Here is a 20,215-nt window from a genome sequence, read left to right as displayed (position 1 = left end):
ATGTATGGGGCCGACACCCGTTATGTCCAAAGGGAGATATTCCTACTATGTTACCTTCATTGATGACTTTTCCAGATATACATGGGTATACATTATTAAAAACAAATCCGATGTCTTCAATATTTTTAAAGAATTTCACGTTCTTATTCAAAATCAATTTCAAAACAATATAGCTATATTTAGATTTGATAATGGAGGGGAGTACATGTCTAGAGATTTTCAAAATTATTTTAAATCAAATGAAATTTTACATCAATGTTCTTGTCCTAAAACTCCGCAACAAAATGGTCTTGCGGAAAGGAAACATAGACATGTGAGAAATCAGATGTGGGAGTCACCTTACTATCGTAGCAAGAGATAGAGAGAGAGGTAAGAGGGAAGAGAGAAAAAAAATGTTGGGCGTAATGTCTTCTCCCCTTTCCATTGATATTTATATGTTGTACGAGTGGTACAATACAGTACAATAGTACAATACAGTACAGTATGCTGTACAATACAGTACAATAGTACAATACAGTACAGTATGTTGTACAATACAATACAATACAGTACAGTAGTACAATACAGTACAGTATGCTGTACAATACAGTACAAAAATATATTCATTTACATATACATATTTAACAGCCTCCCTCAAGTTGAGGATGATCTTCAATCATGCTCAACTTGCCCTTAAGTAACCAAAATTGATGACTAACCAATCCTTTGGTGAAGATGTCTGCTACTTGGTCTTCTGATCTGACATACGAAGCCTCAATTTCTTTTGTTTCAATCTTTTGTCTAACAAAATGCTGATCAATCTCAATGTGCTTCGTGCGACAATGATGAATAGGGTTAAAAGAAATATTAATGGCACTTTGATTATCACATAAAAGCATAGAGGAAGAGATAGGTTCATTCAACTCTTGAAGAAGATGCCGTACCCAAGTGACATCAGCTGTCCCTGCTGCCATTGCCATGTACTCTGCCTCAGTGCTGGATTTAGCAATGGCCTTTTGTTTCTTACTACTCCAAGTGACAATATTTGGGCCAATAAAAACACAATATCCTGAAACCGACCTACGCTCATCAGGGTCCCCACCCCAATCTGCATCACAATATGTAAGTAAACGGTGTCCTGTAGTGAAGCTTTCATCTTTGTGATAGAGCAATCCATCTCCAATAGTCCCTTTCAGATATCTGAGAATACGCTTAATACATTCCATATGACAATCAGTGGGAGCATGCATAAACTGAGATGCTTGATTTACAGCATAAGCAATGTCAGGTCTTGTAAATGTAAGATATTGCAACATACCAACAATGCGGCGATATAAAGTGGAATCATGATATAATTGGCCTTCTTTTGCACTAAACTTATGATTTAAGACAGATGGGGTGCTGAGAGGTTTACAATTAATCATATCAGTGGTGTGAAGAATGTCAAGAGTATACTTGTGTTGACTTAGAGTGAGTCGATCATCTTGTCTATCGACTTCAACTCCCAAGAAGTATCGCAATGGGCCTAAGTCCTTCATCTTGAATTTGGCCATGAGTAAAGACTTGACCAAGGCAATATGTGCATCATCACTCCCAGTGATAATGATGTCATCAACATATATAAGAACCCAAGTAGTAACATGATCATTCTTATACATAAATAAAGAATGATCAAGTATACTCTTAGAAAAGCCATGCTGCTGAATTTCCATGGAGAAACTCTCAAACCAAGACCGAGATGCCTGTTTTAAACCATAAAGAGACCTTCTCAATTTACAAACCCATGTAGCCGCATCATGTTCACTATATCCAGGAGGTTGCTCCATATACACCTCTTCCTTCAAGTCCCCATGTAGGAACGCATTCTTTACATCCAACTGGCTAAGAGACCAACCATGCTGAAGTGCCAAAGTGAGGATCACACGAATGGTGCCAATTTTGACAACAGGGCTAAAAGTTTCCTCATAATCTTGCCCATATTGTTGTGTGAATCCGCGTGCAACAAGGCGAGCTTTATATCTTTCAATGCTACCATCTGGTTTACGCTTGATCTTGTAAACCCATTTGGAACCAACAACATTTCTATCAACAGGTCGAGGAACAATATCCCATGTATGACATTCATGAAGTGCTGCCATTTCTTCGTTCATAGCTTCAACCCAAGCTCGAGAATGGGCTGCCTGATGGAAAGTAGACGGCTCTTTCTCTTTGGCCACATTGGTTAGAAACAACTGAAAGTCAAGAGAAAAATTGTTGTAACTAACCCAACGATGGATAGGATGCCTTTCACGTGTGGATCGTCGAAGAGGGGGAGCCTCGTGAGATGGAGTTGAAGGGGCTCCTCGACGGGCATAAACCAAACCTGAAAACCGTGAAGGTGCATCCTGGATGATGGAGTTGTCTGCTTCAAACTGAATTGGTTCATCAACAACAGGATCTCTGATAGAGTCATATAGCAAAGTATCACAAAGCCATGGATCATAAGTAGTTTGCTCATATACCTGAGAAGTATCACAAGTGCCGAAATGGTCATCATTAAAAACAACATTTCTAGACACCTTAATCTTACCCAAAATAGGATCATAACATCTATATCCTTTATACCCATCGGCATATCCCAGAAATCTGCACTGAACTGCTCTGTCCTGAAACTTGTTACGTAAAGAATGATCCACATGGACATAACAAATGCATCCGAAAGCATGCAAATCATCATAAGAAGGGTGAGAACCATGAAGCAAATAATAAGGAGACTGATCTCCTAATAATTCCATAGGCAACCTGTTAATGATATGCACTGCAGTGTGAAAGGCCTCAGTCCAAAGAGAGAAAGAAATATCAATATTGTGCATCATACTTAACGCGGTTTCAACAATATGCCGATGCTTACGTTCTGCTACTCCATTCTGTTGTGGAGTGTAAGGACAAGAGGAGTTACGTGTGATGCCATGGTCCTTTAAATATTCACTAAAATCATGAGATATGTATTCTCCACCACCATCACACTGGAAATAAGTGATATTTGAATTGAAAAGGTTCTGAACAAGAGCATGGAATTGTTTGAAAAGTTTGAACACTTCAGATTTAGATTTCATAAAGTAAATCCAAGTGTAACGAGTGAAAGAGTCAAGAAATAACACATAATAACGAGAGCCAGATAGAGATGAAACAGGAGCTGGGCCCCAAACATCAGAGTGAATAATTTCAAATGGCTTGGAAGCTCTTTTATTGATACTTTGAAAGGGAAGTATATGACTCTTGCAGACATCACAACTAGGACACTTATGATCTAATTTGACTTTGGGAATAAAACCCTGAGAAGACAATTTGTCAAGGAACCCTTGACTACAATGACCTAACCGACGATGCCAAGAAACTGGCTTATTACATTGCATAACAGAAGAAGACTGACTCAAATAAGCAGGAAAAGATGGAGACACGGTAGATGACGTCTTCAAAGTCCCGGGGGCTGCTTCGAAGACGTACATGTTTCCGCGTCGTTCACCCTTAGCGAGCATCTTCTTGGTTCGAAGGTCCTTAAGACAAACAGAAGACGGAGTAAATTCCATGGATGAATTTGTTTCATCAACCAATTTAGAAACAGATAAAATGTTTTTCTCAATGGCAGGAGTGAGTAAGACATTTTTCAATGGTAGTGTAGATTGTGACAAAGAGAGAGATGCATTTCCAGTATGAGAAATAGGGTGGTGGGAACCATCTCCCGTGACAATAGTGCCAGTGCCAATATAAGGAACCATGTTGGAAAGTTTACCTGCATCAGAAGTAACATGTGCGGCTGCTCCAGAATCAATATACCAAACTCCATCATCATTCTGACGCAAATTCATGTTGTTAAATGCAGTCATCAGAATTTGTTGCACATCATGTGGCAACCCTGCACTCTGTCCCTGATCAGTACCCTGATGTGCTCGAAAATTTCCCTGCGGCTGCCCCTGAAACTGTCTAACATTCATCTGTCCAGCTCTTGGTCCTGGCCTCCCTGCCTTGTTGCGATTCTGTGGGTTGTGCCAACAATCTGCTTTCACATGGCCACGCTTGTTGCAATGGAAGCAAGTAGGGACACGGGTACCTCTAGTGGCAAGTGGAGCAGTAGGAGTAGGAAGGAGTCCTCCACGGCCCATATGAGCAGCAGGTGGACGAAATGAGGTAGACCCAGATGTAAACATGACAGGATGAGGATCATCAATAAGATGATCTTGAGTCAAACTAACTTCATACTGTAGGAGTTTGGCCTGTAAATCCTCAAAGCATGGAAGTGTAGAGGCAACCTGTAATGCAGTGCAAAACATACGATATTGGGGCCCAAGGCTTCCCAATACCTGCTGAACAACATCTCTGTCAGAAACAGGATATCCAATAGCGGCCAACTGATCAATGATAATTTTGATATCCCCTAGAAATTCAGTAATGGTCTTAGTTCCCTTTCGCATAGATTGGAACTGCCATTTCAGTTGAAGTGCACGTGATTCAGAAACCTGTGAATAAGAGTGAGCAAGATGTCTCTATAGTTCTGCAGCAGTAAAATGGTCAGAGATAGTTTGTAATATACGATCAGATAACGTGGCAGTCAAATAGGCAACCACAGATTGGTCCTTCTGAAACCAAACATCATACGCAGGATTTGGAATAGCAATGCAACTCACATTCCCATCATTACCAGTTACCTCTTGCGTAATAGTCATAGGTGGGGCGGGTGATCCCCCATCCAGATGCCCGGAAAGACCATGACTTCGGATAAACGGCAGAATTTGGCGTTTCCAAAGTAAGTAGTTATCATGAGTTAATTTGTGAGAAACAAGTTGAGAAAGAAATCCGGGGCTGATTTTAGAATCCATAAGGAAGAAGATCAAAGATGAATCAAACAGCACGACAGAAATTCGTAGGTTGTACGGACAGAACCGTACGGACAAAAAATTTTGAGTTTTGGAAATCACGATTTTTTTAGTTAATCGTGTAGAATGTACGATTTATCAACTATATTGCAAGAAATAGATAAGAAATCACAAGAAGTTTGAGAAAAGAGGCACTTTTGAGAAATGAGGGTTCCCAAATTTGGGGAAAACAGAAATTAGGGTTGATAAAATTGGGGATAACAGAATATGTAAGAAGGAAAAGATGCACGATATGAGGAAATGAAGAAATGACGTCGAAATATAGTGATTCAACGGAGAAACAACAGAGAAAAGATGAAAAAAAAAACACTTTCCTTGAGAACGCCCAAAAACGCACGTCAAGGTCCTTAGGGGCCTTCCAGATGATCGTGATTACCACGCCCTTGGCTCTGATACCATGTGAGAAATCAGATGTGGGAGTCACCTTACTATCGTAGCAAGAGATAGAGAGAGAGGTAAGAGGGAAGAGAGAAAAAAAAATGTTGGGCGTAATGTCTTCTCCCCTTTCCATTGATATTTATATGTTGTACGAGTGGTACAATACAGTACAATAGTACAATACAGTACAATACAGTACAATAGTACAATACAGTACAGTATGCTGTACAATACAGTACAATACAGTACAGTAGTACAATACAGTATGCTGTACAATACAGTACAAAAATATATTCATTTACATATACATATTTAACAAGACACTTAATTGAAATCACAAGAACCCTTCTTGTCTATAAAAATGTTCCTAAAAATTTTTGGGTCGAAGCTCTTCTTACCGCAACATATCTTATTAATCGTATGCCATCCTCTTCATTAAAGAATGTATCACCTTTTGAAAATTTGTTCAAAATTACTCGATTTTAATAGACTAAGGATCTTTGAATGTAAATGTTTTGTGCTTATTCAAGGACAAGACAAATTATCACCAAAGGCCCTTGAATGTGTATTCATTGGCTATGGTGAAAATAAAAAAGGTTATAGATGCTATGATCTTCAAAACAATAAACTCTGTGTATCAAGGAATCTAAACTTTCTTGAGGATCAAAATGGTTTTGATATTCACACATCTAAAGAAGACATTGATTATTCCTTCATATTTGATTTAGCTCCTCAAATTGAGTCCCTAGATACAAATATTTGTGATAATACTTGTGATGGGATCTTACATCATAATGACATACCTCAACATAACGAGGTTTTTCAAAATGAAAACCCTAATGATTTAAATGTATATACCCGGCGGTTTGGAAATGAACATCAATCGGCTCTTGAAAGATATTCTCAAAACTTAGAAGGATTTATTGATGACAACCAACCTAGAAGGTCTTCTCGTAATAGTAGGCCACCACAAAAATTTGTATCTTATGAATCTTTTTCACCCAATTATAGAACTTGCCTCATGATGATACATTCGTATCATGAGCCTACCTCTTATAAAGAAGCTAAGGATCATCCTCATTGGATTGAAGCAATGAGAATTGAATTAGAGGCTCTTAACAAATCCCAAACTTGGAGCATTATTCGTCAACCATTAGGAAAAAAGGCTATTAGGTGTGTAGATGGATATATAAAGTCAAAACCAAATGTGACGGATCCCTTGAAAGATACAAAGCTCGTTTGGTTGCAAAAGGCTACGCCCAAGAATATGGGATAGATTATGAAGAGACCTTTGCTCCAGTTGCTAGAATGACTAGTGTACGAACATTAATTGTCTTAGCCTCTATTAAACAATGGCCAATTTATCAACTTGATGTTAAAAATGATTTTTTAAATGGAACTTTATGTGAAGAAGTCTTTATGGATCCACCGCCAGGTCTTGAAATTGGTAAAGAAAATATTCTAAAGTTAAACAAAGCTCTCTATGGTCTCAAACAAGCACCAAAGGCTTGGTATGATCTTTTTAGCAAAGTAGTTTTTGATAATGGCTTTTCTTTTTGTTATACCGATACTGCTTTGTTTGTTAAAACTTTTAATGAAAAGATAACAATTTTGTTGCTTTATGTTGATGACACGATTATCACAGGTAATGACAAAAAAGGTATTGAACTTATTAAGAATATTTTGAAAGAAAATTTTGATATGTCTGACCTTGGTTTTCTAAGGTATTTTTTAGGTATTGAAGTTGCATATTCCCCTAGCTCCCAAATGAAGCTTGCCTCCGATATCATTGCCCGATTTGGGCTTACAGATGACAAAAAAGTGGAGACTCTAGAAATGATCAACGCCAAGATGATAGCCAGTGATGACACTCATTTAGAAGATCCCACGTCTTATCGTCAGTTGATTGGGTCACTAACATATTTATCTATCACCAAGCCAGACATCTCCCATGCGGTTCATAGTGCAAGCCAATTTCAGACTGCTCATTCTACCATTCACATGGCTGCAGTCATGAGAATTATCAGATATTTAAAGAACACCATAACTAAATGATTATTCTTACCCTCTTCTTCACCTCTTACTTTACTTGTTTATACTGACTCTGATTGGGGTGGTAACCCCGATGATCGTATTTCCACCACAAGTTATTGTGTATTTTTTGGATAGTCACTTATTTCATGGAGATGTAAGAAGCAGCAGAAAGTATCTCTCTTCTACAGAGGCAGAATATCGTGCGATGGCTACTACCACAACTGAGATTGTATGGTTAAGAAGTTTGCTTAAAGATATGGGCGTTTCATTCTCAACTCCTTCGAAGTTGTGTTGCGACAACATGAGTTCTATCTACATTGCCTGCAATCACACCTTCCATGAACGAACCAAGCACATTGAGATGGACTGCCATTATGTTCGTGATGAGTTCCTACGCGACACTATTCACTTGCCATATGTTCCTACCGAATACCAGTTGGCAGACTTCTTCACCAAAGCTTTGCCATTGCCTCGTTTTTACTTTCTTCTCAGCAAACTCTCGGTGATCTCCCCGTGTGTTTGAGGGGGGGTGTTAAAATATGATTGTACATATATTTATATATTTAGATCAAGACACATACACATACACACACACACACACACACACACACACACATATATATATATATATATAGATATATAGATATATATATATATAATTACATATATATATATGTCTATGTGTCTATCTACATGTATATATATATATATATATTTATATATTTCCTTTGTAATACCCACTAGGGGTAAAATAGTCTTTTTACCTCCATTCACGCCATATACATTTTTTTCTATTTCTTTTTCCCTTTTCCTTTTTCTTTTTACCTTGGAAAAGCCCCCTTAAGGGACGTTGGAGCCTCCAACGGTCACATTTGTGACCATTGGAAGGGCTCCAACGTCCCTTAGGAGCCTCTCCAAGGGTTCTCTTTTGTGCCTATAAATAAAGGGGTTCTTCCCCATTGTAAGCATGCTTCTTTGAAGCCCTCTTGAGTGGAATATATTTTCTCACTTCATTTTGTGTGTTTTTACCACCTTTGTGGTGTGTTGTATTTTTGCCTATTAGTGGCTACTCGTGTATGTGTGTGTTTTGCTCTTGGAGATATCGCTTCTCTCATTTAACACTTCATTAAAGAAACAGCCTTAACTTGAAGTATCCTTGTGACATGGGATAGAAGTTGCCCCTAAAAGATGATAAGGAAACAAGTAAAATGCCACTTTAGGCAGACATGAAGAAGAAATACAGAAAAAAGAGATAACACTAGACCACATGTTCGAAATCTGGCTCTAATTTTGGCAGATTTATTCTTAATCTGGATAAAAGAAGGCAAAACCCCCACCTCTTTGGAACACATATCAACCACCCATATGAAGGGAAAAGGAAGACACCAAGTGGTCCCTATCTGTGAACTGCAGAGTAGCAAGTTTTCCAACGACATGAGACACATGCATTCTTTTACAAACAATAAAGCAGTAGGGAAAAAAGAATATTCCTCACCTAATAGGTAGAAAATTTCAAGTAAATATATCAGGGATTTTCTTTATTGAAACAAGAGTACATGTCAAATGTGTACATCATACAACTTACAGAAATCGGACAAAGGACTTTGATTTCTTCAGTCCAACCGCTAAATGAAATAGATTATTAAAATTCATATTTTCATGCTCAATTAGACATAGAAGTGGATGCAGCTAGTACAGTTAAATGTGTGCAGGGAAATGTAACTTACATTGTAAGATTGTGCAAAATGATTAGATATCTTTCCTATAAGCAGGAAACATGTACACAAAAATAAATACCTTGAGCTAGCTGGATCTCGGATCTCAAACTCATCTGTCTCCATGTCATAACCACAAATCACAATGTAATGACCTATAAGGAGAAAGAAATAAGGGTTGCATACATCAAACAGTGACTGGTTTCATCAGAAGACGAGAAATATTCTAAAAAAAAATTCACTTAACAGATGATCAATGATCATCAATAAATATTACAAAAGGAAACATGAAAAGGTTGGATTGTATAATGGAATAAAATCTATGAAACTATTCATATCAAGAGCAAGAACCCAAGTAGGAACTGAATTCTAGTTAAATGAAAGAAAATGGTGCAAGAAAAAAAAACTAGTAATAATAAGCAAAATCTACATAATGTGATTGTAAAAAGAAAACAAACAAATCACGGCCTTAAGCTAATAAAAGTTTTTGGAAAAAGGAAGACGCAGCCTTATTGTATATAGTAATGGGTGCTCAGAAATTTAAAGCTCCAATTTATGCATTTCTTTAATACCAGCCCCTTGTATTTCTTTGGTACACTATTCAATAGTTCAAATATATTAATTTTGTTTAGACTCATAAATGCTAAACTTCATTTTTTTCCCTTTTCTCTAAACATCATTTAGTTCAATATGGTGAGAAGTTAAAATTTGATTATAAGCTCCATCAAGATTTAGTGCAAAACTACTCCAGAATAATCTTCAGTTGTTACATCAATGACAACTGCAATCCAATAAGAAGCTCAATGAAGATGATTCCCATTAACTCAAAGTTGAGGACAAGAGCCCAACATATTCAATGGCTATATAGAAGTGATATTGTGTTGGGCTATGCATTCAAATGGATACTTAACAAATAATCAAATTTTGTTTAGACTCATAAATGCTAAACTTCATTTTTTCCCTTTTCTCTAAACTTCATTTAGTTCAATATGGTGAGAAGTTAAAATTTGATTATAAGCTCCATCAAGATTTAGTGCAAAGCTACTCCAGAATAATCTTCAGTTGTTACATCAATGACAACTGCAATCCAATACGAAGCTCAATGAAGATGATTCTCATTAACTCAAAGTTGAGGACAAGAGCCCAACATATTTAATGCCTATATAGAAGTGGCATTGTGTTGGGCTATGCATTCAAATGGATACTTACCAAATACATATTTGATAGTTTCAAGTGATAAAGGACCTATGAAAACAAATAGGTACGTTAAAAAATATCAACCACGAAATAGGTATGATGAGAAAATATAAACCATTTAGGTTCTGTTCGGATGACACTTGTTTTTTTATTATTTTTTTTCTTTTTTGAGGGAAGACACGAGTTGTTTGAATTATCCAATAATGAGATAGTTGTTGGAATCCAATCAACAGTAACTCAGTTGACAGCAAAATGTTGTTTGTGAAGTGAATGATGGAATATATCTCTCTCTCTCTCTCATGAAATGTATCTCCCCTGTTCCTTTTTTCAAGTGCATTCCCCAGTGTGGTGGCCAAAAAAAAGGAAGGGGGAAGGAGACTTAATGCAAGCTGCATGAAAGAGAGGGAGGAGGAAGAAGTTTGTCAGTCCAATAAATCAGGTTAACCCCATGAATGATAACAAGAAAAAGAATACCAAAGTGCTATTTTATCCTATGAAGATTTCAATGTTATCAAGGTCCGCCAACATCAGTGTACAAATTGTAGTATTAATTTTTCACTGCCTCTTCTATGTATTTTTATTCAACCATTTATATCTGTTTAAACTAATAATAATTTCAATCACATCTCCATTACATGCCAACAAGAAAAGAACTGTTCTCTTGTTTAGTCTGGAACGCATCTGCATCTGATTGCTCACATTTGTCTAGACTCGAGTCCAGCTCCTTATAAAGTATTCCCCTTGCTAACATCAACAGGTTTGAGTTATATGTCACAATTATTTCTTATTCAAAAAATATAAAAGGAAAAAAATCCCGACTTCTCCTTCAGTGTTGTTTTAATTAAGAATATCATTGATTAACTGGCCGAATTTCATTATCATCTACCAGTTTCTCAATTCTTATTTTTTCTTAAATCAACCAACCAGAAGACTTTTCTTATTTTTTCTTAAATCAATCAACTAGAATGCTTCTTTTCCAATTGTCCCACAGGTTTGTATTGTTTTCAGCTTATTATCTGACAAAATTTTATGGTGTACAGCAATGCCATATGAAATTTCTCTCAATCTATCCTCTACATGGTAATGTAAAAAATGATTCCTTTACCATTTTCTGTTCCTTCAAATGCTTTCTCTCCATATTTTAGTGAATTCTTTCCTTCCTAACTCCAATCTTATGCCTTCCCATACCTCTTATCGCATAACATGTATGAGGACACCTTTTCATTTGTTGCTTCAAAATTATATCCAAGACACTTTGTGGGAGAAAACATTGTCAGAAGAATATCAAAATTTCCCTGAATTTGATGATTATGAAGCCACTTTGAACCCTGTATAGAAGCCCACTGTTGGTCATGAGTTCTCGACCTATTTAATCATCTGATTTGGTCCAAACATTGCAAACTTCATGAAGGCCAAGGCTAGTGTGTGTGTGTGTGTGTGTGAGAGAGAGAGAGAGAGAGAGAGTTTTATGGTTTTAGAGTGAATTTAATGATAACAATCCACAATTATTTTGCACTTTCCTTGAGATACATAAATCCAGTCATCAAATGCTAGATCTAGCATATTGGATGTGTTTAACATAGTCTAATTGCTGTTTAGGTACTATAGTTTGAACCAAGTAGATGTTTAAGAGGTACTTTATAGTTTATAGGCAGGATTACTCCACTCTAACATGGTCTGTTACCTTTTACTTCTTTTAGACCTTAGTAAATATACAACGTTGAGGATGTCTCAACAGCCAGAGCTAATATTTGATGATCAAATCTGACCAAACGCAAGGCAAGGGCACAAATAGGTGTCGTCCATCGATGCCATGACAGATTAAGTCCTATGAAGCATGGAGAATCTCTGATAGCAGCCTAAAGAAATGTCATAACCTCACACCCTTCTTTTGGAATTGTTTCACCATGTATCACAGATAATCTCTCTCTCTCTCAAACACACACAGACAGTTATTCTGTAATCCAAGTAAGTTCATTTCAGTTCTCTGAAGAACAGCAAATTAGTACTACCATATAAGGAATGTGGTATGCCAAAATCTAGTCCAGATCATTTACATTTTTAATCATTATATTTTATCCAACATGTACATGGTGAATCATCATCGAATGAAGCTGTTGTACGCATGGAATAAAGTGCAAGCAGAAAGTACATTCTCTACAACAGAAATCCGGAAAGTACTAGTAGCAATGATCATTTTGAGTTAAGAGAACAGATTGAATTTTCTTGCCAAAATGTTTAACATTCATAAGATCGCTAATTTATCTGCCAAGTAAAATAAATACCTATGTAACCAGATGTTCCACCAAAACATCCTGAGCCACAAAAGCCCTCCAACCAAGACCGACTGCATAGAATTTTCTCTAAAATCACCAATCATGCATCATAATAATACACTGATTGATATTCAAAGAAGTGTGTATAGATGTATTCATGTAGTGAACAGGTGGTTGAACACATGTTACTATTTTAGGCAACAACTATTGAATTCAGACATGGCCAATAAAGAGAAGACAGATTGATAATAAAAATCTTATTGATCACTCAAAGAGAACTCAATTTAACTGGAAAAACAATATAGTCTAGGATGAGTAACCTCCTTGTTGGAGAGAGAGAGAGAGAGAGAAATGCTATTACTTTTAAGAAAACAAAAAATTCATACATGTACTACATAGATGGAAAAAACCTATGCACCTGGGTACGGAGGGTACGACACGACAATTCCAAAAAATGTGGGTACGGGGACACGGCTATATATATATATATATATATATATATATATATATATATATATCACATAAATACAAATTAAATTCAAAATAAACTGAATATTATCTAAATATATGTGCTATATCTAAAATATATATTATATACTGAAAAAGTGAAAATATAATGATAAATTATAAATTATAAATTAAATACAAACTTGTATGTACGAAGGGTAAAATGGAATGTCTGGGTGTCGATGCGTGTCAACACAGGGATACGCGTGTCGACACGGGTATCGAGGGAAAAATGGAGTGTCCAGGTACCATAGGAAAAAACTAAAAACAAATGGCATATCAAGTGATGTATATAATGGTGAGTGTGAGAAAAAGGCAATCCATGTCATCCTAAATGATCCAACCAAAGAAACATCATAACCGCTTCACATACAGCCTGAGAGAAACTTAATGGAACCTGAGAAGCCTGGGCCAGTGATTCAACCAATCCATCCATCCCTAGAGAATCTAACCCAGGAAAGATTCACCATCTTTGCCATTTTGTATTGCAGACTAATGGTTGCTCTATATGCACATATCACATATAAGGTAGTGATAATGTTAAATTTTAGAATTCTCTGGAACAGATGTACCACCAGGCGGAGATCAGAAAGCATCTCCAAATGAGAGACTATTCTAAAGATGATGCTTCATCCATTCTCCCACAGACCTCTGCAGCCCTTCAATATCAAAAGAAAATTACAGAAAGGAACTCACAGTAGAGAACACATTATAGAAGAAAAGAACATCTGACAACTGAATCCACTGAAAAAACTGTCAACCATCAAACTGAAGGTGAAAGCACAGCACTCTCAAGAAAAGCATTATGAAATGCATATTCACCTATAGAATTAACCAATAAATGCAACATCAGCAAAAAAAAAGAATAGGTCCTTCTATTAGCCAAAGAAATTCAACTCCCAATATTGAGAAAACGAACACAAAGGAAAATTACCTAAGCCTGTCTCCAAGAATTATTTTTCTTTAAGTTCATTCACAAAGTCAAGATATATTCCTTTTTTTTTGGATAATAAGTCAAGATATATTCTTAAGAGTGTAAACCAGGGTTACCGGAAGCGCCTAGCTAAAAGGGGAAGCGCGCTTCGGAAGCGCGAAACGTCGCGCTTCCGAAGCGTCCCCCTTTTTTGGGAAGCGCGCTTCCCTTTAATGGGGAACACGTTTCCCTTTAATGGGGGACGCGCTTCCCTTTAATGGGAAGGGCGCTTCCCATCACGCTTCCCCCTCGCTGCCCCCACGCTTCCCCCTCGCTTCCCCTGTTTTTTTCAAGTTTTTGTATTTTCAATTTTTAATTTTTATTTTTTCCGCTTCCCCCTCGCTTCTGAGACGCTTCCTAGGTCGCTTCCGAGACACTTCCTGAATCGCTCCTAAGTGGTCCCACGCTTCCCCGCTTCCTAAAATTTTGAAAGTGCCTCGCTTCCCGCTCCCGCTTCCCGTATCGCTTCCCGCTCCAGCTTCCTCAACTGGCAACCATGGTGTGAACAGACCTTTGTTTTCATGAGCATGCCACTCAAAGTTCAAGAAAACAATTTGAGCAAGTTTTTCTTAATCCTCTTTGCAAACTGAAAACGATCAAATGGTGCAGAAAGATGCACAAACCCAGGGATAGAACTAAAAAAGTTTATGCACAATGGACTTGAAATATAACATAGGAAAAAGGATCCTTAAGAGCCATATGGTGCAAAATGATCGCCTTTTTAGGTCCAAAATATATCTGATTTTGACAATCTTCATACATATATTCATACAAAGTTCCATAAAAGAAAAAGTTCGTTTATGTACACAAAGGGACAAAAACAGCTACTCAAAGACATCTCTGAACTATACCACCAAATCTGAATAATAAGGATAGTGCAAGTGACAAGTTTGACACAACACTAAGCACAACAAACTCATAGATAAGAGACAACCTTTTATGAGCATTAACAAGCACACCAAAAATCTCTCTGAAAAATATCCACTAGAAGTCTCTCTCTCTCTCTCTCTCTCTCTCTCTCTCTCTCTCTCTCTCACACACACACACACACACATGCTTGTGTCTGCATGTATGCACTATGTACCAATGCAGGTATGTCATCATTTATGCATCAATATTATCAAGTATATGCTTATTGGATGTTGTTGTAACTCCCAATTCATACACTGTGATGAGAACTGGGTACCTTAGCTTGAGTTTGTCAACCAACGCAATTGCAATATATCTTCCTGAAAGTAGCATCATGGAGATTTCTTCACCACTGATGGACTTGCACTGTAACACAAAATATTTGTAGAAGAACTATATCCAGTTTTAACATACAAGTAGGCCAGCTCATTGACAAAGAACAACAATCACTGCTTAAGTAACACACAACTGGAAGAACTGTGAAATCTATAAATGAAATCTACCAACAAATTTATGGAACTATAAGAAGTTCAGTTGATAATTAGGCTATATTGATGATAATTAGACAACCATTACGACTAGATCCCTATGAAAAGATGACCACATAATGTAATCAAAGTTCAAACATCTAAGTAGGTCTTGTTAAAGTTGTACTTATATATATATATATATATGATGTTACTGCTTTGTACATGTAATAGGTTCATACCCATTAGAGGTATTTTGGTCATTTCCTTAAATGTAATAGGTTGTGCCCATTAGGGGCACATTTGTACTTTTTATTTTTGCATATTCTAGCCATTGGGACTAGCCCTCTAAGCCATGTAACAGCCTATATATATATATATATATATATATATGGGTTCTTCCCATACTTTGAGTATGCTTGTCTCAAGCATTTCTCTTGTTAAAAGTTGTAATCTCATAGACAATCTCATATGTAAATACCCCATCATATGTAATCTTTTATTTGTTTTCTAGTTTAGTTACATTAGGACAACTAGTTAGTTTTATTTTTTTGGTTTTTGGACTAGTGTAAGCTTATGCTTTTTGACCAAGTCAAAAAGCAAATAACTTTGGACATCCTTTAGACTTTTGCTTTTTGATTAAGTCAAAAAGAAAAAGCATGTAAGAGCTGTTGGACCCTCCAACGACTCTTTCTAGCCCCTTCCTTTCATGTATAAATATGGGGCCATACCCCATGCATTATGTATTCTTTTTGGAGTGGGTTTTCCCCACTCGAGTGATATATTTATCCTCTTTTCCTTCTTGGTGTATATACTCTTTTGAGTATTTTTTGTGGTTCTTGGGAGTGTATTGAATGAACTCTTGTGTTCATTAAGAGATCCTTTGTGAGCTTGTCTTCGGAGTTGCTTTTGAAGTTCTATTTCCTTACATGGTATCAAAGCTTGGTTGAAGCAAGTTCTTTCGGTGCATTGGGAAGCATGCCACACAAGTTTCTTGCAAGAAAGTGATCTTCCTTGAAGGGGTGATCGTGTCGAAGTGTAAAAGGCTTGGAGAAATATTTTTTACTCACTTTTGTGGTAGAGTATCGTTTCACTTATTTTTCTCTTTCTACTCTTACCTACTTCACCAAAAATTATAAAATGGATGACAAGGATAATGTCATCATTAAGCCCACCAAACTAAATGATTTCAACTATGCCACATGGGCTTCAATCATGAAGCATCTTATATGAGAGAAGGATTTACGGGGATTAGTAGATGGAACCGATGAGGAACCTACTCTAATCCTTACAAAGGTTAAAGGGAAAAGGAAAATACCTCTTACGGAGGTAGAAAAAGTTAAGGCCATAGCTACTTACGAGAAAAAGTGGAAAGAATGGCGTATGGGACATGCCAAGAATGGCTTATTTCGAGTGTTGATATAAAGAAATGCTCAAGTTTAGCAAAATTTGAACATACAAATGAAGCATGAGACTATCTTAAGAGAATGTATTCTCTTAAAGATATTGCACATGTATGTAACCTTCAAAATAAAGTAAGAAATATGATTCAAGGGGACAAGAGTATTAGGGAGTATTATAATGGCTTGTCGGAATTATGAGAAGAATTAGCTCTTCTTGAACCAAATTAACATTGTTCACATGATATTAAACTCCGCCAAAACCAAATAAATGTGAAACATTTCTTTCAATTTATTAGTAGATTGAGACCGGAATTTGAATCCACTAAGTCTATTCTTCTTCATCGTGGAAAAGTACCATCAATTGAAGATACAATTGAGGAATTGAGTATGAAAGATAATAGACTAAAAGGTAGAATTGCTAAAAGCGATGACGACTCAGCTCTAGCCGTTTCGAAACCTGAAAACTTCGTAAGGACTTATAGACCTCCTAACTACAGAAGAGGAAATAATGATTTTGAGAAAAAAAAAATCATTTGTTACTATTGCCGTGAACCTGGACATGTGAAAACTCACTGTCCACAATTAAAGAGGCCCTATGAGAAGAAAGCAACATCTGTCGGACCACCACAAGAATCGAATAAAACTTCTATTGGAAGTATGTCTCTCGCTCAATTGGTGGAAGCACTTTGACATCTACTCAAAGGAGCATCTTCATCTATGGGAGTTGCAGCCTCCTCCGTGAGCACCTCTGATCCAAGTAAAACTCTATGGCTTCTTGATTTAGGTGCTTCTTTCCACATGACTCCAAATATTGATATATTATCTGAATGTCATAACCCAAAAGGATCAAATGTTTTTACTGTCGATGGAACATCACTAGAAATTGAAGCAATAGGGAATTTTGAAAAGGTTTCTCAAAATTCAAAAGGATTTCATGTTCCATAAATTAGATATATTCCCAAATTAAATCTTAATCTCCTGTTTGTTTCTCAACTGTGCGACCGTGGATATAACGTTTTCTTCTCTTCTCGTGATTGTCGAGTGCAGGATCGCAAGTCAGAGAAGCTGATTGGGGAAGGCCATAGAGAAAGAGGCCTATACTACATGGATTTTTTGAAAATTCTCAAAAATACTTTTTGTTTTAATGTTCAAAAAATGAACTTAAATATATGGCACAAGAGACTTGGTCATCCTATCATATCCAAGCTTCATCTGTTTTCAAATATAAAAAACTCTTGTAATTCTGAAACATTCAAGTGTGAAGAATGTATCTTGGGAAAAATGAAGAGATTATCTTTTCAAGAAAGAAATTTTGGTTCATCTCGACCTTTTGAGTTAGTGCATTCTGATGTATGGGGTACTACACCGATTATGTCTGAAGGAGGTTTTTCGTATTATGTCGTTTTTGTAGATGATTTTACAAGGCATACTTGGATTTACTTTCTCAAAAATAAATCTGAAGTATTTTTTCATTTCCAAATATTTCATAAACTAGTCAAGAATCAATTCAAGAATGATATCTCTATCTTTCGCATTGATTCGGGGGGGGGGAGAGTTTTTATCAAAAGAATTTAACGATTACCTAAAATTACATAGAATCTCACATCAAAAATCATGTTCATATACCCCTCAACAAAATGGTCTAGCAGAAATGAAACATAGGCATATCATAGAAACAACAAGAACACTACTCATTATTCATCTAGTACCCAAAAAATTTTGGGCCGAAGCCGCTCTAATTGCAATATATCTCATTAATAGAATGACATCATCTTTATTAAACAACATTTCACCTGTTGAAAAACTCTTCAAACAAATCCCAGATTACTCAAGGATAAGGGTATTTGGTTGTAAATGTTTTGTTTTTTCCAACAAAAATGACAAACTCTCACCTCATGCTATTCCATGTGTGTTTCTTGGTTATGCAAGCGATCAGAAAGGCTATAGATGCCTTGATCTTAAAACTCGAAAACTATATGTGTCATGAAATATATCCTTCTTAGAAAATAAAAGTTTTTTTGAAATTAAAAACTCTACAGAAGGTGATGAATACTCTTTTCTACTGGACCTAGTTCTAAAGATAAATGAGGAAGAAGCTGATCAAGAAGATCAAAATGTGGTAAGTACTGAATCGTCTCACCCAGAATGCATTCAATATTTCAGACGGGGTAATCTGGAGCAACCTTGTGCTCTAGAAAAATATACTAAAGCACAAGATTATATGGAAACTAGAAGATCATCGAGAATGTCAAAAGTACCTAAAAATTTTGTATCCTACGAGTCCTTTTCACCAAAGTACCAAGCATATATCGCCCTATTACATTCCTATATAGAACCTTCTAACTATGATATTGCAAAAGAACATCCCGAATGGGTTAAAGCCATGTCAACAGAGTTAAGCGCCTTAAAAAAGGCAAACACGTGAACTATTCAAGATATTCCACCAGGAAAGAAACCTATAGGATGTCGCTGGGTATACAAAGTCAAAACCACGAGTGATGGCACCCTAAAACGATTTAAGGCTCGTCTAGTGGCTAAAGGTTATTCCCAAGAATATTGAATAGATTATGATGAGACATTCGCACCAGTAGCAAGAATGATCACTATAAGAACTTTAATTGCTATTGCCTCCGTAAAGAAATGGCATATCTTTCAGATGGATGTCAAGAATGTGTTTCTTAATGGTAGTTTAGCTGAAGAAGTCTACATGGAACCATCCCCTAGCATCAAGATTCCTCAAGCAAAAGCCCTTCATTTACATAAGGCCTTATATGGACTTAAACAAGCCCTAAAGGCCTAATATGACAAATTTAGTCAAGTTATACTTACTTTTGGTTTTCGATTTTGTTTTACCGACACTACTTTGTTTATTAAAAAATCTAATGCAGGTATTATTATTATTCTACTTTATGTGAACGACATGATCATCACAGGAAGTGATAAACAAGGAGTTGACAACATCAAAAAAAATTCAAGATCAATTTTGAAATGAGTGACTTGGGTTTCTTAAGATTTTTTCTTGGAATTGAAGTAACCTATTCTCCTAAAGGTTATTTACTAACTCAATAAAAATTTGCTCATGATATTATCAACATGTCTGGAATCACAGATGAAAAATATGTAGACACTCCTGAGATCGTAAATAGCAAAATAAAGATGAATGATGAAGAACCACTTGAGAACCCAACACCTTCCAGACAACTTGTTGGGGCATTGTCTTACCTTTCCATCACTCGACCGGATATTGCACATGTTGTTCACACAACAAGTCAATTTCAGCATGCACCCACTACTGTCCATATGGGAGCAGTATTGCGAATTATTAGATATCTTAAAACCTCTATTTGTAAAAGATTTTTTTGTATGTTTCTTCCTCATTAGAACTAACTGTTTATACTGATGCAGGTTGAAAAGGTGATCCAAATGATCGACATTCAACTACTGGGCTTTGTGTGTTTTTAGGA

General features: G+C 36.4%; 1 protein-coding gene across 5 annotated transcripts in view; it reads right to left on the bottom strand.

The window, feature by feature from the left end:
- LOC149839933 (guanylyl cyclase 1-like) overlaps positions 1-20,215 on the bottom strand; it is a 46,908-nt gene that overhangs the window by 18,078 nt on the left and 8,615 nt on the right. For 3 of the 5 annotated variants that reach the window (XM_090002918.1, XM_090002915.1, XM_090002916.1), the window contains 3 exons: positions 15,159-15,247; positions 12,502-12,563; positions 9,102-9,174 (listed from right to left, as the gene is read on the bottom strand). In XM_090002918.1, coding sequence (XP_089859044.1) covers positions 9,102-9,174; positions 12,502-12,563; positions 15,159-15,247 — 224 coding nt within the window. Of the gene's footprint in view, positions 1-9,101; positions 9,175-12,501; positions 12,564-15,158; positions 15,275-20,215 lie in introns of all 5 variants that reach the window. The other 2 variants (XM_090002917.1, XM_090002914.1) reach the window with 1 other exon arrangement.

This window comes from Nuphar pumila, chromosome 4 (genome assembly GCF_984573655.1).
Source record: "Nuphar pumila chromosome 4, dmNupPumi1.hap1.1, whole genome shotgun sequence".
Classification (NCBI taxonomy): domain Eukaryota; kingdom Viridiplantae; phylum Streptophyta; class Magnoliopsida; order Nymphaeales; family Nymphaeaceae; genus Nuphar; species Nuphar pumila.
This window is presented reverse-complemented; position numbering and strand designations above follow the sequence as displayed.